Consider the following 20,961-nt stretch of genomic DNA (forward strand, 5'->3'; position numbering starts at 1 on the left):
ATGCAAAGTTAGGAGAAAACCTTCTCGTATATATTATATAAGATAGGATAGTTCTATCATATCGTTTCAGTTTTGAATTGGTAATATGATTAGTTGGTGCTTTTGTTGGTGAGTTTCTGTATTCAGTTTTTTACACATTCTTTTAGGGATAGCTTTAATAAGTTTTCATTTTGCCCCATCATTTTTTCAAAAAAAAAATTGGTCTTCAGATTATTGTTTTCTCTTTGCTTTTTTTTTTTTTTTTCCATAAGATAAAACTAAAAGTGGTTTTTTCACTATTCGTAATTTGAAAATATTATTTTTGATGTGAGATTTTGTGTTAGTAAATTTGGCTGGAGTTTCAAAAGTCTCCACAATTTAATCTCCGGTTCAATCCACTAAATCACTAAAATTATGACCTCACCTCACATGTTAGGATAATTAAGATAAATATCAATGGTCCATAAAGAAGATAACCTTTGAATCTACATGAAACAGAGGAACACAACACAACAATAATGGCCTCTCACTTCTTCACACCGTCACCAACACCAACCGCCACAGGTGACGCCGTTTATGTAGCGACGGTGCCGCTTAAAGCGTCCCCTGGCCCACCTCAGCTTATTATGTCTATGGCTTACTCACTTAACCTCTGGAAACTACAGCATTTCATGGTCCTCATCAAACCTTCTTCTCCTATTCCTCAGGAGGTAGAGGAGACCTTTACAGTATTTTTCACTAAAGTGAGTTATGTTTATGAACTAATCCGTTTTGTGGAACCTCTAGGTAATTGTGTTTGATTTTCAGCCACGTAATCCAGAGAGCATAGAAGCAGCAATCTCAGTTTTGTCAGGAAATTTGATTCCAGGTTCTGATTCCCAGACAATGATATCGAATGTAATCTGTGATTCATCATTCAGATAGTTTTTTTTCTCGGGATTTCGACGAATCTTTTTGATCATGGGGGAGAGTTTGTGTAGATAAAAAAGTAGGTGTAAATGTAGTCAAGATTCTGATTTAAACTTTTTTTTTGGTTGGATAGGTGTAGTTCTTGCAAGAAGGCTGAAGAATGTTCCAAGGCAAAGATGTTGGATGGTTGGATCATCTAAAGGGAATGCTATGGAAATGGCGATTGAGTTTAATAACTCATGGGAGACTGATCTTAGAGTTGGCTTTCATGACTGCCGTCATTATACTAATGGTACTCAGCTTTTAATCAAGAAGACTTTGTTTTTTTTTATTAATTGTTTCTAAGTCTTTTGTCATTGTCTTATATTCTTTGGAATACAGAACTTGTCCAACATCTTACCGGCGAAATACAAATCTTGGAGCGACTTCCACGAAGCTAATGTTAATAATATCCACCTGAGTCATAGATGAAACAATGGTCACTTATTGTAGTACTTTATTCAAATTTCTGCTTGTAACTTGTAAGTAACTAATGAAAAGTTTTGAGCCAAAACAAGAGCCAATGAAACACATACAGTATTTGAAATTTTCGAACTCCCAACTAGAAAATAATACAAATGAGCTCATGACTCAGAAGTAACGGAGTTCAAAACATAGAAATAAGGGTGGGACTTCTGGTTTCGGTTCGGTTTTGGTTTATCGATTTGATTAAAAGAACCATATGTAATTTGTTAGGTTCTCTTTTTTATTTTCAAAAATGGTTTCATACTAAAATTATTTAAAAAAGACATAAATGATTCGGTATGATTTGGTTTTGGATTTGATTTTTTTTTTCCGGTGATTTTTCAAAAATATATTAAGAACGCCCAAAATGTATATTTTATTTAATTGTCACCGACCAATCGCTTGAAAAAGAGCAAATCAATAAGACGACTAGTTTATTGACCAAAAAGAAAAAAAAAAAAAAGACGAGCTCATGTATATGTAAATTGCATATATATATATATATATATATGTATATATAATTAGAACATATATACGTATTAAGAAATTTTAAGAAGTATTAATTTACCTTTTCACAAACAAGTCATTTGTGATAAAATTCAAAGTATGTAATATGTATTGATCAATATTATAATATAATAAAATTGTATATAAAACCGAGAACTATATAAATCCAATTCCCGATAGATCTATTTTTCGGATCATATCAAACAAATCTAGATATTTGGTAGACTTCAAAGTTCAAACCATCAGATAAATCACCACTCGAACACAGGACCATCGGACAAGCACACTTTACTTGTATGTCTAAAATCACCTTTCAAAACCTACAAAAAAAATCATATCCCACTTAGTTTTGTTTCTTGTCGATATATTTTTTCTAAAGATAATACCCAAGTAATATAAGACCCCACCATCTCTGTTAATCATGGGGTCAGTTCCTAAAGCGAAGCCCCAAGTTTGTATCTCCACTATTTGAAAATTAAAACTAAAACTAGATTATAGCACGGATTGGAATTCCTTTTATTTATATTATAATTTTAGAATAAAATATAATTTATATGATTATTTTAAAATTTTTTTTGGATAAAATATTATGCAATAAAATCATATGTTAAATATAATGACTTGAAAAAAAACTTATTTTGTAAGTTTTATATTGTTAGTTTTGTAATTTTATGTATGAGAAATGAGTATGTTTGTTGTTTGTTTTTATTTTAATTTTTGAACATGTTTGGTGAAAGTTATTTTAATATGACCCGTTCTTAGGTAAATTTTTATTTTCAGTTGCACAATAAGATCTCAGAAATCACGATTAAGTGTGATAAATTGCTAAGATTTTATTCTTTTTTACGCTTAAAAATATATTTTTATGCCTAAAAGTATATATTTTGTAACAATACATAGAATACTAAAGATTTTATTTAAGAAATTGTATAAATCATTGGAATATTCTCTTTAAGAAGATTATTTGAGATATTTTTAAGTGTATTCATATAGCCAACAGATTGATCAATTAATCTATAATGTTTTTTTGTAACTAACCTATATTTAATGTATAACATATTTTGTAATTAATTTATAAAAATTATATAGTCTAAAAAAAGTTTTATACTTCCGTTTTATTATATAGAGGATAGTAGTGTAGGATAAACACAAGCACTACGAGTAGATAACAATAAAAAAAAGGAATTTTATTTTCCCAATTGGCCACTTGCACTTTATACCAAATAAATACCTCTAAGTAACCTCTCTTCTCTTTCGTCAAAACTCATTTGCTCTCTCCAAGTACCAAAACAAAAGTTTGAACAAGAAGCAAGACTTATTAAAGATGCTCAAGTTGTTGCGAAATCTTCGAAAAAGTCCGCGTGTGGCGGATGAAAGCGCGTTACCTCCCACGGCGGTTGACGGCGATCACGGGGGAGAAGACGGGAGTAATAACGGCATGATGATGAAGTTCCCGTTGTCGATCATGTCATGTTTTGCGGTTCCACGTGTGAGCAAGACAGATGGTGTGTGGGTTTCGGGAGATTACGGTAGGGTCTCGTCGGAGGTTAACCATCTCATGGTTTGTGATGGCATGAGATACGCTCTCTTAATGTAATTATTATTATATCTCGAACTTAAATTAGCTAGTAATTAATACACATTTGTTTCGTGTTAATGGCTTTTATATTAGGGGACTCTAGTGAGATATACAAATGCTTTTCACTTTTGTTTTGTTTTTTTCTTTTTTTCTTTTGAGTCCATGAGGCTTGTGTTGAGTAAAGAAGATGTCCTAGTTAGGAATCTTTAACTTTTTCTTTTGAGGTTTTACTTACACATCTGCTTTTTGATATTTTAACTGCTATACTCGTGGTGAGAAAACTACCCACATACACATAACTTGGAGATTCTTGAATTTGTTAATGGTTGATGAGTTAGATGATTTATGACCACATAGCATATTATTGATTAGGGAAATCTCATCCACCAAATAAATGATAGTGATTAATTTTTGTCAAAGAAACGGAATAGTATATATCATACAAACCCTTGTTGTGTCAATGTCATAACCATATATTAATTTTTAAACGTGCATATATATAAAAATATATATAATATAACATATGTATTAATATTAAGTTATAATTATGAAATCACTCTCCAGTTCGAGTTATATACCATAGTCAATATTCAGTAATAAATGATTAGAGAATGGTCAAAATTTAGTTTTGCTAACGCGGAGAGTACAATGTGGAAATACTCATGTCCACGTTTAGTGCGACACAGCATGAACCGACCCTTTTAAAATAATCATTGCCACTGCCAATTTCATTTAAAACAAAATAAAATTGTTGTGTTATGTCGACTGATAATATTAGGATTAGGATGTTTTCAGTGCGGTTCGCTCTATGTTATATCCCATCATTGCGACTGATGTTTGTTAATTTTCTCTTAAAATGATTGGTGAATTTACAACAGTCTAGAATCTAGATTGTGGTTGAGGCCTCTGGTGTCGAATTTTCTACTAACTAAGACGTTTTTATTTGCTAACTTTTCATAATTAAATACCAAAGTTAAACCACTATACCCGTGTAGATTACGGTTAGACATATGCATACCACATGACAATAGGATATGTAACCTCTTCGTGGTGGCTAATGGCGAACCAAATCATGATGATGAAGACAATGACGACGTTATCTTATGTTTGAGAATCTTTACTACAAGAAAACAGTTTATGATTTTACTGACAAATTCGTCTAAATTGGCTACTTCTCGTTAGATTTTGACGGATTTTTGTTTATCAATTCTAAATTTTTTAAAATCATAACTAGAAAATTTTGATGGAATTTTAAATAGGTTTTCGTCAAAATTTCCAACGGATTTCTTATAGAAATCTATCTTTTTTTTTTTTTGTAATGCATCTGCTCAGTGAAATGTTTATTTTGTTCAGGACATAATGCAGTTACTTAAGTTTGATCCACTTATTCTTCTAATGAAGTGTATGTTCTTCACAATATTATCTAGATGATCTAATACTTTTGAATTGGAATCCTTATTGCTATTTTATTGTCTAAAGAATTGTGTGGAATCAGATTTAGCAATAGTTTGATCAAGCACTTCTTGCCAAACTGGTTTGGAGACTTCAACATGACACATAAATCTTACCTAAATATGCATTTCTTAACTGATGTATGCGGTCATTATATTGTAGGGTTAATAAAAAGGAAAAAAAATTCATGAGATTTGATAAATTGTGGGTTGAAACAAAATATTTATTCTCATATATCATGATAAATTGTAGCCAGATCATCAAAATCGTAAATCAAATTGCGGTGTCTTCGATATTGCCACAAATAGAGTCACATGGTCTAAAAAAATCTAGGATCAATTTGTGTGATAACCAAAATGATAAATAAAATAAATAAAATAACACATAATTTGAAAAAATTAGGAGAATAAGATTAAGGGTAATTATAATTACAGTTTTAGTGTTTGGATGGTAGTAGTGGTAGAGGAGGATGCTAGTGGCCGGAGGTAGCTGGTGATTGGAGGTGGTGGTGGCCGATGGCCAAAGGTTGCGGCGGTGGTTAGAAGTTGTGGTGGTGGCAGGTGGTTGCTGCGGTGGCCGGTGGTCGGAGGTTGCGGTGGTGGTAGTAAGGGGTAGTGGTGGAGGTGGAGAAGATGAAGGTAAATTTGATAATAATATATAATATACATAGAATATGATAGATATGTGGTTAGTACAGTTAGTTTTTGAATTTAATTTTTTTTTTAGTTATTTATTGCAATTCCTCAAAAATTTATTAGAACATCTGCATCAGTAGTTTCTCACGGTATTTTTATATATTAAAAATTTATTAAAAAGTAGGAGAGTATCATAGATGGTTCTCAAACCAGAACTTCATATAACTGTGTGTTTGAGAATCTTTGAGTATTATGCTGATAAACCATATGACATTTGGCTATATGTAATTGGTCAAATTCTTATTTTAAAATTTATTTATTTATTACAAAATTATTAAAATAATATTTCTAACAGTCTTACAGCTTTAGAGATGCTCTTATTCCTGTAATATAATAAAACTCGGTAGTTTGTTAATTAAGGGAGTTAGCTTATTAGCGAGGTTACTGAATGTAGGAAATTTCTAAATTCTAAGGGTTATTCGATTTATTAATATCTCTCTTGGCACATGAATTAAGTAGCCGTCGTCTTCTCTTGACTCTCTTCCATATCAGTAGTTCCTGTTCTATAGATTTATACAAGTGCTGATGCGTCTTGAACATTCGAAATGAGGCCCACACCTAATTGAGCGACATGAACGCACTAACACATAACATAAGTTAAGAAACACATTAGTTTTTTTGGCATCGAAATAGTAATACAGATAGTAATACAGTACAGACCAATAAATTGTAAACTCTAAAACCTCAAGGCTCCAAGTGTTTCTTTTGAGCACTGATCTTCCAATGACCAGCTTTGGTGACATGAGAAGTATAAATTAAAATCATAACCATATATATGTTCGATGTGCATCCCTTTTTCCACGATTCTTCAATGATGTTTCTAACAATTTGACCCTTTTTCGATGCCAAAATACTAATCCTCCTCCAGCATCATGCATCTTGCAATTCAAAGCTTATGCAACAGTTGATGTCAGTTTTTGTTATATATATATATATATATATATATTAAAAAATGATGTACAATAAGAGCTTTTGGTATATTACTTTGATGTTATAATTTGTTATAACCATTTAGTAAAACAAAATTAATGCCTCGTACTAACTTCGGTTAGGCCCATATAGTAAAAGAGAAACCAAAAACCCTTTATGTATCCTTGATCTCTTTCTTTTATAAATGGAAAACCCATTAGTTAAGAATTAAAACAAAAAACCCTAGCTAGTGTGATCGATAAAGTAGACTGAAGGAAGACATGGGGAACGGCGTGATGAGAAAGGAGAAGAAGAGACCAAGAGTTTCTAGATATGCCGATTGGTCCAACCTTTACCCCGATGTTTTGAGCAAGATCTTCGAAACCTTAAGGAACCCTGTTGATTCACACCGAGCAAAAAGAGTTTGTTCGAATTGGTACTCAGTGTGGAAAACATGCGCGAACAAGCCCCCGTGTCCAAGGCGGATCATACACCTAGGTGATTCCCCCACCGTAGAAGAAAGCATAGTAAAACTCGGAGGGCTCACCCACAATAGCTATTGTATGGCTAGCTTCGGAAACTGGCTCCTCATGGTTGATCTTGGTCTCCATTTCTATATTTTGAACTTTTCAACGCGGAGAAGGATCAATCTTCCATCAATGCACTCACCAATACGTGGCGGGAAAGTAACCTTCACACCAGGATCGGGGTACTTCTTGGGGCCTAATTCACGTAAGGATTTTGTGCCGTGTGACTTTGACGCCGTTGAATGGAAAAACAACTCGGTAGCTGCTCTGTGGATTGACGAGACAACGGGTGATTATGTCGTTGCTTGGACTTTCAAACAGCATTACTTGTTCACATGCACGAAAGGAGATAGTTCGTGGTGTAATCTGAATCACGATGGGAGAAGTATGGTTTTGTTTGACATGGCTTGTAAGAACAATAAGCTTTATCTTTACACAGCTAGTCATCACATCAGGATTTTCGATTTCTATGAATATTATCCCACAGCGGAAAATTTCTCAAACCAGTATTGGAAACATCCGTTTGACTTCGTTGAGCAAGAGTGGGAATACGTTTGGAAGAGGAAAATAGCGATTCGTGAATCAGGTGAGGTTCTGATCATCTTGAGCCTTAAAAAAGTGTTGTATGAAGAGACACTTTTGTTTTACATCTTTAAGATGAATCTTGAGAGTTTCAAATGGGAAAGAGTTTATTCTATTGGAGATGAGATGTTGAGGTTTGGTCATGGGGTTACCATAGCTCCTTCTCTTGAAGATTTGGGTTGTGGAACCAAGGGTGATTCTATCTATTTCGTCGACAATGACGTTTGGCCAGATCATCAAGATCACGATCATCGTGTTTCCAACTGCGGTGTCTTTGATATTGCCACATGTAGAGTAGAATGGCCTAAGAAATTATATGTTTCCATAAATAAAACTCAGTGGTTTGTTGGGGGAGTTGCTTATTAGGGAGCTTATTGAATGTAGGAATTTAGTAGAAATTTTATGATTTCAAGTTTCTATATGATTATTATTCTAGTGTTATCCAGTTTTGAGTTCAGAGGAAATGTTTGTGTACGTTATTCGACATTGAAAACTGTTTAATGGTAATATCATTTGAAAACAGTCTTATAGAAAGATGTTCTTTTTAAATTATAATGTTTTGTTCAGTGATTTTCTAGTTAGTCTATTTCTTCTTCTAAATTCTATTGGTTATTTGGTTTATTGATATCTCTGGGCACATGAATTAAGTAGCCTTCATCTCCTCTTGACTCTCTTCCATATATCCTAGTGCTGCTGCGTCTTCAATATTCGAAATGAGGCTATACCTAAGCGACATGAACGCAGTAACACATAAGTTAACTAGTTAAGAATATAAGAAACACATTAGTTAGTGTACACATGAAATATATAGTAATACAGATCAATAAATTGTAAACTGTAAAACCTTAAGGCTCGCTCAAGTGATTCTTTTGAGCACTGATCATCCAAAGGCCAGCTTTGGTGACATGAGAAGTATAAATCAAAATCATAATTATGTTCGATATGCATCCCCTTTTCCACGATTCTTCAATTATGTTTCTAACGATTTACCCTTTTTGATGCCAAAATACTAATCCTCCTCCAGCATCATGCATTTATCTTGCAATTCTAAGCTTATGCATCAGTTGATGTCAGTTTTTGTTATATATACAAAAATAAGATGCACAATAAGAGCTTTTTGTATGTTAATTTGATATTTTGTTATAACCATAGTAAAACAAATTTAATGCCTCGCACTAACTTCGGTTAGGCCCATATAGTAAAAGTGAAGCCAATTAAAACCCTAGTGTATCCTTGGTCTCTTTCTTTTTTCTTTTTTTATAAGTTGGTCTCTTTCTTTTTTCTTTTTTTGATAATTGTTGGTCTCTTTCTTTTATAAATTGAAAATCCCATTACGAACCAAAAAAACCCTAGCTAGTGTGATCGGTAAAATAAACTAAAGGAAGACATGGGGAACGGCTTCATGAGAAAGAAGAAGAAGCAGAAGAAGAAAAAGAGACCAAAAGTGTCTAGATATGTCGATTGGTCCAAGCTTTCCCCCGATGTTCTGCACAAGATCTTCGAAACCTTAAGGAACCCTGTTGATTCTCACCGAGCAAAAACAGTTTGTTCGAATTGGTACTCGGTTTGGAAAACATGCGCGAACAATCCCCCGTGTCCAAGGCGGATCATACACCTTGGTGATTCTCCCACCGTAGAAGAAAGCACAGTAAAATTCGGACGGCAGACCCACAATAGCTATTGTATGGCTAGCTTCGGAAACTGGCTCCTCATGGTTATCTCAAATTATATATTTTTAACTTGTCAACGCGGACAAGGATCAATCTTCCATCAATGCAGTCACCAATACGTGGCGGGCAAGTAACCTTGAAATCTGAAGAAGGACTGTGGTACTTGTTTGGGCCTAATTCACGTAAAGATGAAGTGCCGTGTGACTTCGACGCCGTTGAATGGAAAAATACAGTAGCTGCTCTGTGGGTTAACGAGACAACGGGTGATTATGTGGTTGCTTGGACTTTTAAACAGCATTACTTGTTCACATGCAAGAAAGCAGATGGTTCGTGGTGTAATCTGAATCACAATGGGAGAAGTATGGTTTTGTTTGACATGGCTTGTGAGAGCGATAAGCTTTATCTGTACCCAGCTAATCATCTCATCAGGATTTTCGATTTCTCTGGAAACTATCCCATAGAGAAAAACTCCGAGAACCCCTATTTTAGACATCATTTTGACTTCGTTGAGCAAGAGTGGGAATACGTTTGGAAGAGGAAGATAGCGATTCGTGAATCAGGTGAGGTTCTGATCATCTTGAGCCTTAAGCAAGTGTTGTATGAAGAGGCACTTTTGTTTTACATCTTTAAGATGAATCTTGAGAGTTTCAAGTGGGAAAGAGTTTATTCTATTGGAGATGAGATGTTGAGTTTTGGTCATGGGGTTACAGTAGCTCTTTCTCTTGAAGATTTGGGTTGTGGAACCAAGTGTGATTCTATCTATTTTGTCGACAAAGACGTTTGGCCAGACCATCAAGATCATGATCATCGTGTTTCAAATTGCGGTGTCTTCGATATTGCCACAGGTATAGTAGAATGGCCTAAGAAAATCTATTTTTCCATAAACGAAACTCAGTGGTTGGGGAGTTGCTTATTAGGGAGGTTTTTGAATGCATGTAGGAGTTGGTAATTAATTCAAGTTTCTATATGATTATTACTCTAGTATTATTCATTATTACCAACTGTTTTGATATGTCATTTGAAACTAATCCACTAGAAGTCTAGAACGTTGAATATGAAATGTGAAGAACCAAAGATGTTACTTAACCTTCCAAATCTTTAAAAGGGTTTGTGTCATAACAAAACTTATCGACAAGTCTTACATTTGTTTAAGTGACAAAAGAATACGAAGATATATAAATAAATTCTTAACAGATCATCTGTTTGGTCTTTCTACACTTACATAAAAGTTACAGAGCAGTTCTGGTTTCAACTGCTATGTTGATTTTGTTGATGAAGTCATCAACAGGAATGGTTCCAAGCTCTCCTCCAAACCTCGATCTCACGGTAACAGTTCCAGTCTCGACTTCCTTAGGTCCTACAACCGCCATTAACGGGATCTTTTGTGTCTCTGCGTTCCTTATGAGTTTCGGCAATCTCTCCCCATGGCACAACTCTGCCCTCACTCCACAAGCTCTCAGTTTCTTACTCACTTCCTTGCAGAACTCCAACTGCGAACCCGCATTAAGTCAGAACTTGAAGTTGAGACAAATGTTTTTCATCAAGGAATTAAGAGACAGCACAAGTTAACCTGATTGTCTGTGACAGGTAAAACCCGGACTTGCACAGGAGAGAGCCATAGGGGAAAGTCCCCTGCATAGTGTTCTATGAGAACCCCGAAAAATCTTTCTAACGATCCCAATACCGCTCTGTGGATCATTATAGGACGTTTCTTGTCTGAGTTTGTGTCTACATAAGTAATGTCAAATCGCTGAGGAAGATTGAAGTCGACCTGCGTGCCAATAAGAACAGGTTAACAAAAAGAATTTGCCTGGGATTTAATTATAAGAGTAGATGAAACTTTCTTACCTGTATAGTTGAGCACTGCCACTTTCTTCCTAATGCATCTTCAATCTTAAGGTCGATCTTTGGGCCATAAAAGGCACCACCTCCTTCATCAACCTCATAGCTCCATCCCTTATCATCTAAAGCATCCCTAAGGGCACACGTTGCCTTTTCCCATATATCATCACCTCCAACTGATTTTTCAGGTCTAGTTGATAAGTTAACCTCATACTTGTTGAACCCAAACCTCGACAATATCTCTTCTGTGAGATCTAGAACACCTCTGATCTCATCTTTGATCTGATCCTCTAAACAAAATATGTGTGCATCGTCCTGGCACAGAAAAGGTTGGTTAAGTAAATCCTAGTACTTTTATAAGATTCGGGTTAACTATTAGACTAAAGACGTCTGAGGTAACCTGTGTGAACCCTCTGACACGGAAAAGGCCGTGTAAGCTACCAGACAACTCGTATCTGTAAACTGTACCAAGTTCTGCAACTCTGATGGGCAAATCTCTATATGATTGACGCTTTCTTTGGTAAAGCAAGATGTGGTAAGGGCAATTCATGGGTCTGAGTTGATACAGCTCATCCTCGATCTCCATTTGATCATACATATTCTCTCTGTAGAAGTCCAAGTGACCACTGATCTTCCACAGATCAGCTTTGGCGACATGAGGGGTATAGATCAAATCATAACCATGTTCAACATGCATCTTCTTCCAAGATTCTTCGATAATGTTTCTAACAATCGCACCTTTCGGATGCCAAAACACTAATCCTCCTCCAGCTTCATCCTGAAGTTGAAAAGCTTATGCAACGATTTCCCAAAAAGTCTAATATCATTTTGAAACTGAATGAAAGCTGGCTATACCTGGATGGAAAACAGATCGAGGTCTTGGCCAATGCGTCTATGATCTCGGCGTTTAGCTTCTTCTTTAAAATGAAGATATGCTTTTAGTTGTTCTTCACTCTCCCAAGCAGTTCCATAGATCCTCTGAAGCATTTGCCTCTTCTCATCTCCTCTCCAGTAAGCACCAGCAACAGATTCTAGTTCGACAGCTTTCTTGTTTATCCTCCCTGTGGTCTCGACATGAGGACCAGCACAAAGATCCCACCATTCATTACCTAGATGGGCATTCGAACTGGCATAAGATGGAGACAAGCTATTACCAAAACCAAATTACAAACAAATTAAAGAACTAAAAAAACAAGCAAGAAGCTACAAGCGTACCAATATGATAAACTGTAATAGGTTCTTCCTTAATACCCTCTAAAATCTCCATCTTATAAGGCTCGTTTATCGCCATGATCCTTTTCTGCGCTTCTTCTCTAGAAACTTCTTCTCTTAAAAGAGGTAAATTCCGACTAATAATACGATCCTACCACATGAATGCCATGAATACTTCAAAATATCAAAAACATTAACCCCTCAAGAGACTTCATCAAAAAAAAAAAAAAAAACACTCACCATCTCTTTCTTGATCCTCTTGAGGTCTTTGTCTGTTAGAGGCTCCATATCAAAATCGTAGTAGAAACCGTTATCAATCCATGGACCTATAGTCACTTTGGCATCAGGGAAGAGTTTCTGAACTGCCATAGCCATCACATGTGCACACTGTATCCACATAAATCACTCTATTCAGCTCAACATTTCACATGCAAATGTAATCAAAATCCAATTGTTTTGGAAAGCCCAACTTTGCTAACAACATAAAAGTTCAGAAATTGATCAAATTTAACAGTTCTCGTCCATTCATGGAACTCAGACTCCCAGAAACAGAAACAGAGCCAAAAACAAGTGTGTACCGTGTGGCGAATCTTGAGTAGCTTATCGGATGATTCGTTGCTAGGAAGCGGGACCGTTGCTGGTTCTGTTTTTTTAGGTCCGGTGCTGGAGATAGCCGGCTCGGTGGCGACGGCGAAGACGGTGGAGAACCCATGTCGCTGTCTTGGCCAGAATCGCCGAGTGGGAACGTAAACGAACCGTTTAAGAGAAGAAGTGAAAGAAGAGGGTTTGGAGAGGAAGGAGGAAGAGAAGAGAAGAGAATGAGAAGAGGCCATTAGTGTGACCAGAGACCCCCGCGAGAATGAGAATCTGTGGTGGAAGTTTTCTCTTTATGAGTGGATTGATGAAATGGAGGAGAAACATAAGAACCACGTTTGCGTTTTGTTTTACAAGCCTGATAAATTGCGTTTTCACGTTTTTTCTTGTTTGTTAATGAACATGATTATAAACCGAACCGAACCGAAAATGTTCATTTATACAGATTCCGAGGTTGTGGTGGTTCTCTTAAAACGCGGTATGTCATAATCTTGTCCATTATCAGGGAAATATGCGGCACAACACCCATCAGCAGCAGCATGACCACCATAGAAGTCGTAGGCTACAAAAGAACTTTTGAGATTTGAAAACCAGTGGAAAAGACCATTCAAAGCAATCGACTTGTGCTGATTGAACCATAAGTTGAAGTCTTGAAGACAAATCACATTTCGAGTTTCCCACTTCACTATATCAAATGAGTAAATCGCAAAATCGACTTTAGTAACAAGTGATCATCCACACAACCTTGTAACTCACAACAACACCACTATAAATCTTTGTAACTAATCCAATATCGTTGAAACTATAGTACCTCCATAATTTTCACAAGATCTTGGTGATAAAGTAAAGGAGCTAGAGAGCGGGATTTGAAACCATTCTTGTGACAAAGGGTTTCCCATGTAATACATAGGAGCTCCATCCCTAGCTTCTACGTAAATCAAGACCCATCCATCGGTGCTACCTAAGACTAATAGCTTTTTGATTGTTGACTCGACAAAAAAACTCACTAAAGATCCTGGAGAAGGAGTAAGCCCCCATGTTTTGCATCCATGGTGACCCAAGATTTCAAGTGCCAGTTTGTGTGGTCTTGTTTGGATGATTGACCATGAGACAGAGGAAGATGAGCTGAGAGAGATGAAGTGGGTTCAGAAGGAATTAGAGTCGATGAAAAGTTTCCATTCCTCGTTCACGTAATCTAAATTGCGTGATGCGCTTCAATGGAAGTCGTACCAACACTTCAAATGCGACATCTGGAATATCCATTTTCTGCTACCAAACAACATACATATAACCAATGAATTGAAAAGCTCCAACAACAAATGTTTTAATATTTAAACAAACCAATAAAATTAGGCAAAGAAGAACAAGTTTTTTCATAATATATAGTTATAGAGCAATGAAATATAGGGTTTCATTTTCATGTATATGTAAAAAATAAAAACAAACAATTAAACTAATCTACATATAAATATATCAAAATCTAATATACAATATTTTTCCATGCGACAAAGATTTGAGTTCTAGCGCATAAAACTGATCGCTTGTTTGGCAAATAAATGTTAGGATGATACTTGGGTTCACGATTAAGTCATTCACCTTTCTAATTTAAAGTTTTAAACCAATCAAATAATGACATGTCATTTAAATAAAAATCAAATCTATATTTTAAAAAATCTTTAACAAAAAATAGAAAATATTTGGTTAAGTAAATCAAAATATAATTGTAAAATATAAACTCTTAAACCCAAACAGATATGTATTTTTTTTTATTGTAAAAACTGAGCTCTAATTCTCATTTTTTTTAACCCAAACCGACATGTAATCTCTTTTAATTATAAGATCTAAATCATAATTCTCGTTTGTCAACTCAAATTGACATGTAATCTCTTTTAATTGTAAAATCTAAACTCTAATTCTCATTTATCAACCCAAACCGATATAAAATTTCGTTTAATGGTAAAATCTAAAACTTATTTATAAACACAAACCAACATATAACCAAGTAAATTAAAATTCAATAATAAATTTTTAGTTTTAAATTTAAACACATTAATAATTAATATAAAGTATGACATTTGCATGGTGAATCTACATGTCATATATGTTACACACTCTACAATTCTTCAATCCATGCCTCTCAACCATAGACTCAAACTTTGCATTAGTGGATGTCTAATAAGTCTGCGTCTTTCGAAATTCAGCACATGTCATAGTGCCATTTAAAGTTGCAGTGTATGCAGAAAAACGTGTCACACACCCAGGGACAGAGGCAGTGTAGAAACATATGAGTCAGTTTACTCCATTAAAATTTTGAAATTAGTTAAATTTTTAGAGAAAAAATCAAATTAACTCTTGTAAAATAGCACAATTGACCATTATGAAATCTTTTTTTATAACAGAATTGACCCCTTATTTTTATTTTATCCTGATGAACTGATTTACGAGTTCCGCCACTGCACACACCGTGCACTTTCTGAATCCTACATGTTGAGCATCAAGAAAGAATTTGTTTGTGTGTTTAAGCAGTTTGTGATTCGCCATTAAAGCTGAACATGTAGGTCTTGGTCAATAGACTTAGTCTCTAATGTTGATCTCAATGGCCATCTTGTGCTGGTCAATCACACCAAGGTGTTCACGATCTCAATGAATTTCTGGCTTGTAATCCTCTATTGGGCAGATTGTTGTTTACCCACAGTGTTCTTTTGGTCAATAGAATTTGTTTATTTATATATAATTTTATAAGATTTTACAGATTTTTAATTTTCGTATTAAAATGATAGGATATTTTTAGTGTTTTCAAGATTTAACATATGGTACATATGTAGACTAAAGGAAGAATTAAAATAAAAAACTTTAAAAACGTTTAAAAAAAATAGTTATTAATAAAAACCAAAAGGTAAACAAATTAATATTTAAGAACGAAAATCTACACCAAAAATAAAATCTAAAAACAAAAAATAAATTAGCAACTGCAAAATATTTGATATGTACATTTTTCTTTCCATCAAAGATATATAATTATATATAGACATATGGAAAATAATTATATAAAAATTGACTACATGATAGCCATTAAAAAGAAGCTTATATCGTTCAAACGCAAAAATATTTATTAAAATAGAAATTTAAATCCAACAACCATATCAGCTTGTAAGTTAAATCAAGCTTCTTTAGGCATATGTCATTTTCTAGATCTTGAATGAATCTGATGTAGTTATAAATAAAGATAAACTAGGTAACAACTCTTGCTGTTGCACGGGTGAAATTTTTGTTTGAGATATTACATTTGTAAATATATTTATTTAGTATAACATTTATAATATAAATTTTTATTGGTTTGAATTCATTAAGTTTATGAAAGTTTAAAATATTAATCGTTTCACCATAAATTTTAGATTAACATGATGACGGATCTGGATCGAATGTGAACCGAATTAGTGATCCGTTAGATTTTTATCAAAATCTTGAACTATCAAATCATATAAAAACCACAAAAAAACTAAAAATTCATGAACCAAATGATTTAAATAAAATTGTTAACCCGGTCAAACCCGTCCGCTAAGCCATCCCACAACGGTTTAAATATTTTACACGCAAAATATCTTTGCATCTGTCTCGCTCAAATTCGTGAGATCCGCGGGTAATCCACATGCATTTCAATAAATCATTTTTCTAATATAAAATATATTTAAAGCTTAAACTTAAGTTATATTAATAAAGTTGTGTGATTAAGTCTTTAAGAATAACACATTTGTTTTTTTTTGTTACAAAACAATGGCATATAGCTGTAAATAATAAATCAAAATGAGGCTAAATAACTAAATGTGTCTCAGCTATCGGTAGAATCTGATTATTTTTTTCATTTTTATTTAACTGGATTTTCTAAATTTTAAGATTTCAGTAAAAACACTATAACTACATATTTATATATATTGTTTAACTACATAGTTGTCCAAATTAAAATATATATTCATGTCATTTCAATTGGTGATCATACTTTTTTTTTTGGGAAAATATAGGTATTGTTTTAGCAAAAAAATAAACGTTAAGCTAGTTTCAAATGATCTTTGATTCTTTCACTATTAGAGCTTTATAAAATTATTAGAAAGGTAACATTATTTATATTTTTGAAAATATAATTTTAGATATATATTTTCTTACTTCTCATTATATAGTTATATTATTATATTACAATACATAGTGAAATTAATTTAATTTCAAAAATATGTAGGGAATAATATTTATCAATTTTTGAATAATATTTACCAATTTTAGAATTTATAGCAGCAAAATATTGTATATATAAATAAATTGAATAGCAGCAGTAGTAGTTGACAAAAAAAAAATATATAGCAGTGACAGTTTTATGTAATTTTATGGAATACTAAATGCAAATAATAAATTAGGTATAAAACTCTCTCGCGATGACACATCAGCTTTTTCTCCGTAGTGCTTCTCTTTTAATATATAAGGGATGAGTACAATTATATAATAAACACAACACTCAAATCATTATATACACAAAATTTTGCACACTTAGACATTGGTCAAATGAATCATCTAGGACTTTTGATGCAGATCGAGTTATCATAGTTTCAATAGACGCATGGCACAATAAGCTTTGTGTATAAGTTTATCACTTTTTATTAATTTTGGTGTTATGAGTTGCCGTGAAAGAGAACTATTTATAGTGTCAATGACAGAGTAGGGCTTTGTGTGAGTGCTTACAGATAAGTTTGGTGAACAAGTAGATTTTTGTTAAGAATTTATGGAATATGCCAGTATAGAATTAAGGTTCTATCATATTCATAAATCATTAAATATTTTATAAGATATTACTGTTTTTGTTACTGTACATTAGTGACTGTGATTTTGTTTGATTGCAGAATATCGGAGGGAACAAAGTTTGAAAAGGAAACTGCAAAATCAATTAGTTTAGAATTTAGTTTTTGTCCATTAATATAAATCCTATATAGAATTGAGATATTTTTCTTTCTATTACCGAAAAATAATGAAATGATGTTTTACTTTTTGCGGAAGAATCGAAGCTAAAAAAATTGAAAAAGAAACTCATAATCAAGTGGAGGAAATATAGGGAAAATACTCGACATGAATAGTCACGGGTCGTTAGAGGTTAATTTGACCTAATCCGATTAATGAGCATCCAATTAGTAAAATCGGATATTAATTTATGATTTTAAACCGATCCGACAGAAAAGAGAGGATGACACAAATTTGTATAATTGTATTGTTGACATCCTCGAGACCATTGTTTCCTAGACTACAAAAATGAAAATGTTGATTTAATCAGTCACAATATAAAATACTTCCTTTTAAAATTTACTTTCACTTTTTACTGGTGGAATGATAAATTTATTTGATCATTCAAGCATATAGAGTTATTTACCAACTATGGCCTCGATTGGTAACACTGTTATTTGAGGTTGTAGAGACTTTGACTGTAAAATTTAGCTGTATAAAATTTGACTGCAGAGATTTAGGCTGTAAATACTTTAACTGTTAAAATCTGATTGTTAAAAAAAATAACTTTAAATGCTCTGACTGTAATTTTATTAATAACAAAATTATAAGAAAATATAAAAGTGATGATAAAAATAATAAATTTGTGAAGAGAAGTGGATGTCAAAAGAAAGAGAAAAAAATGCTGATAATTAATCTGTAAAAAAAAGTTTCTGCAAAAATATATATAAATTTATAGAGAGTTTTTAATTATGATAGAGGAAGAAAAAAAATTTAAATTTTGTTAGTTTTAAAGTGTCATTTTGATGTTTTAAAAAAAGAAGGGAAATAAAGAAGAAAAAAATTAAAGTGGCTGTTGAAACTTTAAAAAAGAAAAAAATCATAAAAAGTCTGATTGATAAATAAAATGATTTTAAGACTTTTAAATGTTTTTAAAAGTTTTAAAACTCTTCACCAGGGCCAAATGAAAAAAAAAATTAAGAATAAATAAAAGAAAGTTTTGAAAATTTGCAAAATAATATTCAACCAAGACTAACAACAACCTTCAAATTAGTCTTTAGCATTCGGTTCAATCGGTTTGGTTTATTCGCTTTTCCGATTTATCCAGTTATCTAAAATTTTGCTATATTGAACCGAATAAAAAATTCAGTTTGTTTCGGTTCAGTACTCGGTTTATTCTGCCATGAATTCTTTTGTCAAAATTTTGCGCTAGAATTATGATATAGTGCTGCATAAAATCCATACTATATAATTTATGACATATAGGAAGATGTTATTCATTTAAATTGTTTTTGATGAATAAGCTTCTCATGTTAGCAGAGAGTCTGATGGGGTTTCTGATGAACTAGTGTGTGTGATGACTTCATCCAATAACTTCAAAAGCTCGGCTCGACGGAGATCTGTCACCGTATACTCGAGCGTCACCTGCCGGGTTAAAGAAACTCAGTCTAGTTTAAGCCAAAAGGAACAACCTTGTTGGAGACCTCGTTATAAAGTAGAGTAACTAACTATGTTACCTCTTTGAAGATACTGCTGTAAGAAGACTCCTCGAAGCCCTGCAACAAGCGAGAAGTGTGCTTTGGCCCTTTTTCTAATGTATAAATCCAGGCATGGAGTACATACAATTGAGACAAGAGAGTGCGTTATTCATACCAGTTTGCGGAATAAGCTGAGGGAAGCTGTGTTTGAGTCCCCAATCTTGGCTGTAAACTTGTGAATCTCCAAGTTCTTGACACCATAAGCCATCATCATCAATACAGATTCCTTTCCTAGTCCTTTACCACGGCTACTCTACCAAAGGTTGTAACAAAAGTTAAGAATCATGTGCGCAGAAGTAACATCAGCTAAAATGAATGAAAACATGTTAATGTTTCTGAAATACCTTCTGGGCTCAGCTATCATTATTTCAACCTCTGCAACCTTACGATCATCCACATCATTCATGTAAATATTCACATCACCCGTCATCGCTGCACAAAAGCTCCGGTTACTTATATACAATGACTCAACTTGAAAAAGATATACAGAGAAGAAACACAAGAGAACATCCAAGCTCATCTAAATAGACTTCTTTTTTAACAACCTATTCACCAATGATCTAAACCACTAACAAAGAAGCAGTCTTGTAGATATGTTCTCATTTCCAGAGACTATGCACACTTTGTGGTAAAGAACAGCAGCTAGATGGAGTGATGCATTGTCACAGTAGCTAGATAGAAGATGCCATGCTAAAGTAATATCCTTTTACTCAGGACACAAACCTTCTATGTGCGGTTCGCCATTAGCCAAGTCTCCCTTTATGAAATCCTTGTCCAATACAATGAAAGTCCTCTCTGAAACCAACAACAGAAGAACAAGAAAATCAAACATTTTTCAAAAGAAGACGGACCTAAGCAAATATATAAGATCCTCAACCTCAAAAGACACTATATAGCTAGTATCCACGAACTTGGAGGATTGGAGTAATCAATTTCACCAAACAATAATAAAGATCAACAAACTCAAAACAGAGACAATCAAAATTGAGATTCTACGGTAGTCTAAAAACCAAAACCCTAAAACCCTAATCGAGTAAAGCTGAAACTGATCAAATCAAGATAAAGAAGATGGAAGATTTAAGAGATTTATGAAACGGGTTTAGAGTTTTTTTTTTTAATTACTATTAGGATCTTGGGTCCAAGAAAGCTGCATCTCATACTCCTGCTCAAGACTCAACGGTTCAGATCCCGTAGCTTCAAGAAGCGCCGAGTCTTGCATCCAGGTATGGTAGTTTGGAACATGTTCCGCCATGTACGCAACCAAAACCACTCTCTTCCCTTCCAAAGTCACCTTCATCGCCATCGACTGCCAGTCACCTCCCTTCTCCTCCTTTTCTTTAGAGCGAATCAAAAATGACTAAAATGTCGTCGTTTTGGATTCTTTTATCCACGTCAGATTTTATCATTAATTTATATCATAAATATCATAAAAAGATGTCCAACCATATTACACAACCAACCAACTGTGTCTTGTAGTGTTGT

At 33.7% G+C, this 20,961-nt stretch overlaps 5 protein-coding genes and 1 pseudogene across 10 annotated transcripts; 4 read left to right on the forward strand and 2 right to left on the reverse strand.

Annotated features, from left to right (window-relative positions):
* The first annotated feature begins 278 nt into the window (after positions 1 to 278).
* Positions 279 to 1,441, forward strand: LOC104766515 (uncharacterized). 2 transcript variants are annotated; one of them, XM_010490418.3, is made up of 4 exons: positions 279 to 689; positions 766 to 847; positions 1,022 to 1,180; positions 1,270 to 1,441. In XM_010490418.3, exons 1-4 carry the CDS (start codon positions 498 to 500, stop codon positions 1,326 to 1,328), a joined length of 492 nt encoding a protein of 163 aa, XP_010488720.1. In that variant the 5' UTR covers positions 279 to 497; the 3' UTR covers positions 1,329 to 1,441. The 2 variants fall into 2 exon arrangements, 1 of the variants encoding a protein (XP_010488720.1); XR_015591609.1 differs by having other exon boundaries at positions 412 to 689; positions 766 to 876.
* A 1,702-nt stretch (positions 1,442 to 3,143) lies between these two features.
* Positions 3,144 to 3,714, forward strand: LOC109130849 (uncharacterized). Its single transcript, XM_019240918.2, has one exon. The coding sequence runs from the start codon at positions 3,224 to 3,226 to the stop codon at positions 3,494 to 3,496; it is 273 nt and encodes a 90-aa protein (XP_019096463.2). The 5' UTR covers positions 3,144 to 3,223; the 3' UTR covers positions 3,497 to 3,714.
* A 3,101-nt stretch (positions 3,715 to 6,815) lies between these two features.
* On the forward strand, positions 6,816 to 8,009 carry LOC104766516 (putative F-box protein At2g04810). 2 transcript variants are annotated; one of them, XM_087500522.1, is made up of 2 exons: positions 6,816 to 7,032; positions 7,075 to 8,009. In XM_087500522.1, the coding sequence occupies exons 1-2, from the start codon at positions 6,816 to 6,818 to the stop codon at positions 8,007 to 8,009; spliced, it is 1,152 nt and encodes a 383-aa protein (XP_087356648.1). The 2 variants fall into 2 exon arrangements, with proteins under 2 accessions (XP_087356648.1, XP_010488721.3); XM_010490419.3 differs by having other exon boundaries at positions 6,816 to 8,009.
* A 1,021-nt stretch (positions 8,010 to 9,030) lies between these two features.
* On the forward strand, positions 9,031 to 10,230 carry LOC104766517 (putative F-box protein At2g04810 pseudogene; annotated as a pseudogene).
* Positions 10,231 to 10,408: 178 nt separating this feature from the next.
* LOC104766518 (threonine--tRNA ligase, chloroplastic/mitochondrial 2) lies at positions 10,409 to 14,149 on the reverse strand. Of its 2 annotated transcripts, none has more exons than XM_010490420.3 (8): positions 12,946 to 14,149; positions 12,608 to 12,754; positions 12,371 to 12,518; positions 12,011 to 12,264; positions 11,556 to 11,933; positions 11,162 to 11,470; positions 10,884 to 11,084; positions 10,409 to 10,803 (listed from the first exon to the last, which is right to left on the reverse strand). In XM_010490420.3, exons 1-8 carry the CDS (start codon positions 13,198 to 13,200, stop codon positions 10,543 to 10,545), a joined length of 1,953 nt encoding a protein of 650 aa, XP_010488722.1. In that variant the 5' UTR covers positions 13,201 to 14,149; the 3' UTR covers positions 10,409 to 10,542. The 2 variants fall into 2 exon arrangements, with proteins under 2 accessions (XP_010488722.1, XP_087357046.1); XM_087500920.1 differs by having other exon boundaries at positions 12,011 to 12,281; positions 12,946 to 13,371.
* A 4,983-nt stretch (positions 14,150 to 19,132) lies between these two features.
* On the reverse strand, positions 19,133 to 20,923 carry LOC104766520 (GCN5-related N-acetyltransferase 9). 3 transcript variants are annotated; one of them, XR_015591263.1, is made up of 6 exons: positions 20,602 to 20,855; positions 20,203 to 20,274; positions 19,824 to 19,911; positions 19,595 to 19,732; positions 19,459 to 19,497; positions 19,133 to 19,366 (listed from the first exon to the last, which is right to left on the reverse strand). XR_015591263.1 is itself a non-coding variant. In XM_010490421.3 (6 exons), the coding sequence occupies exons 1-6, from the start codon at positions 20,780 to 20,782 to the stop codon at positions 19,250 to 19,252; spliced, it is 630 nt and encodes a 209-aa protein (XP_010488723.1). In that variant the 5' UTR covers positions 20,783 to 20,923; the 3' UTR covers positions 19,133 to 19,249. The 3 variants fall into 3 exon arrangements, 2 of the variants coding, with proteins under 2 accessions (XP_010488723.1, XP_087358489.1); XM_010490421.3 differs by having other exon boundaries at positions 19,595 to 19,727; positions 20,602 to 20,923; XM_087502363.1 differs by lacking the exon at positions 19,459 to 19,497 and having other exon boundaries at positions 19,133 to 19,389; positions 19,574 to 19,727.
* Positions 20,924 to 20,961: the final 38 nt, after the last annotated feature.

This window comes from Camelina sativa, chromosome 19 (genome assembly GCF_030686135.1).
Source record: "Camelina sativa cultivar CO46 ecotype springtype chromosome 19, ASM3068613v1".
Taxonomy (NCBI): Eukaryota; Viridiplantae; Streptophyta; class Magnoliopsida; order Brassicales; family Brassicaceae; genus Camelina; species Camelina sativa.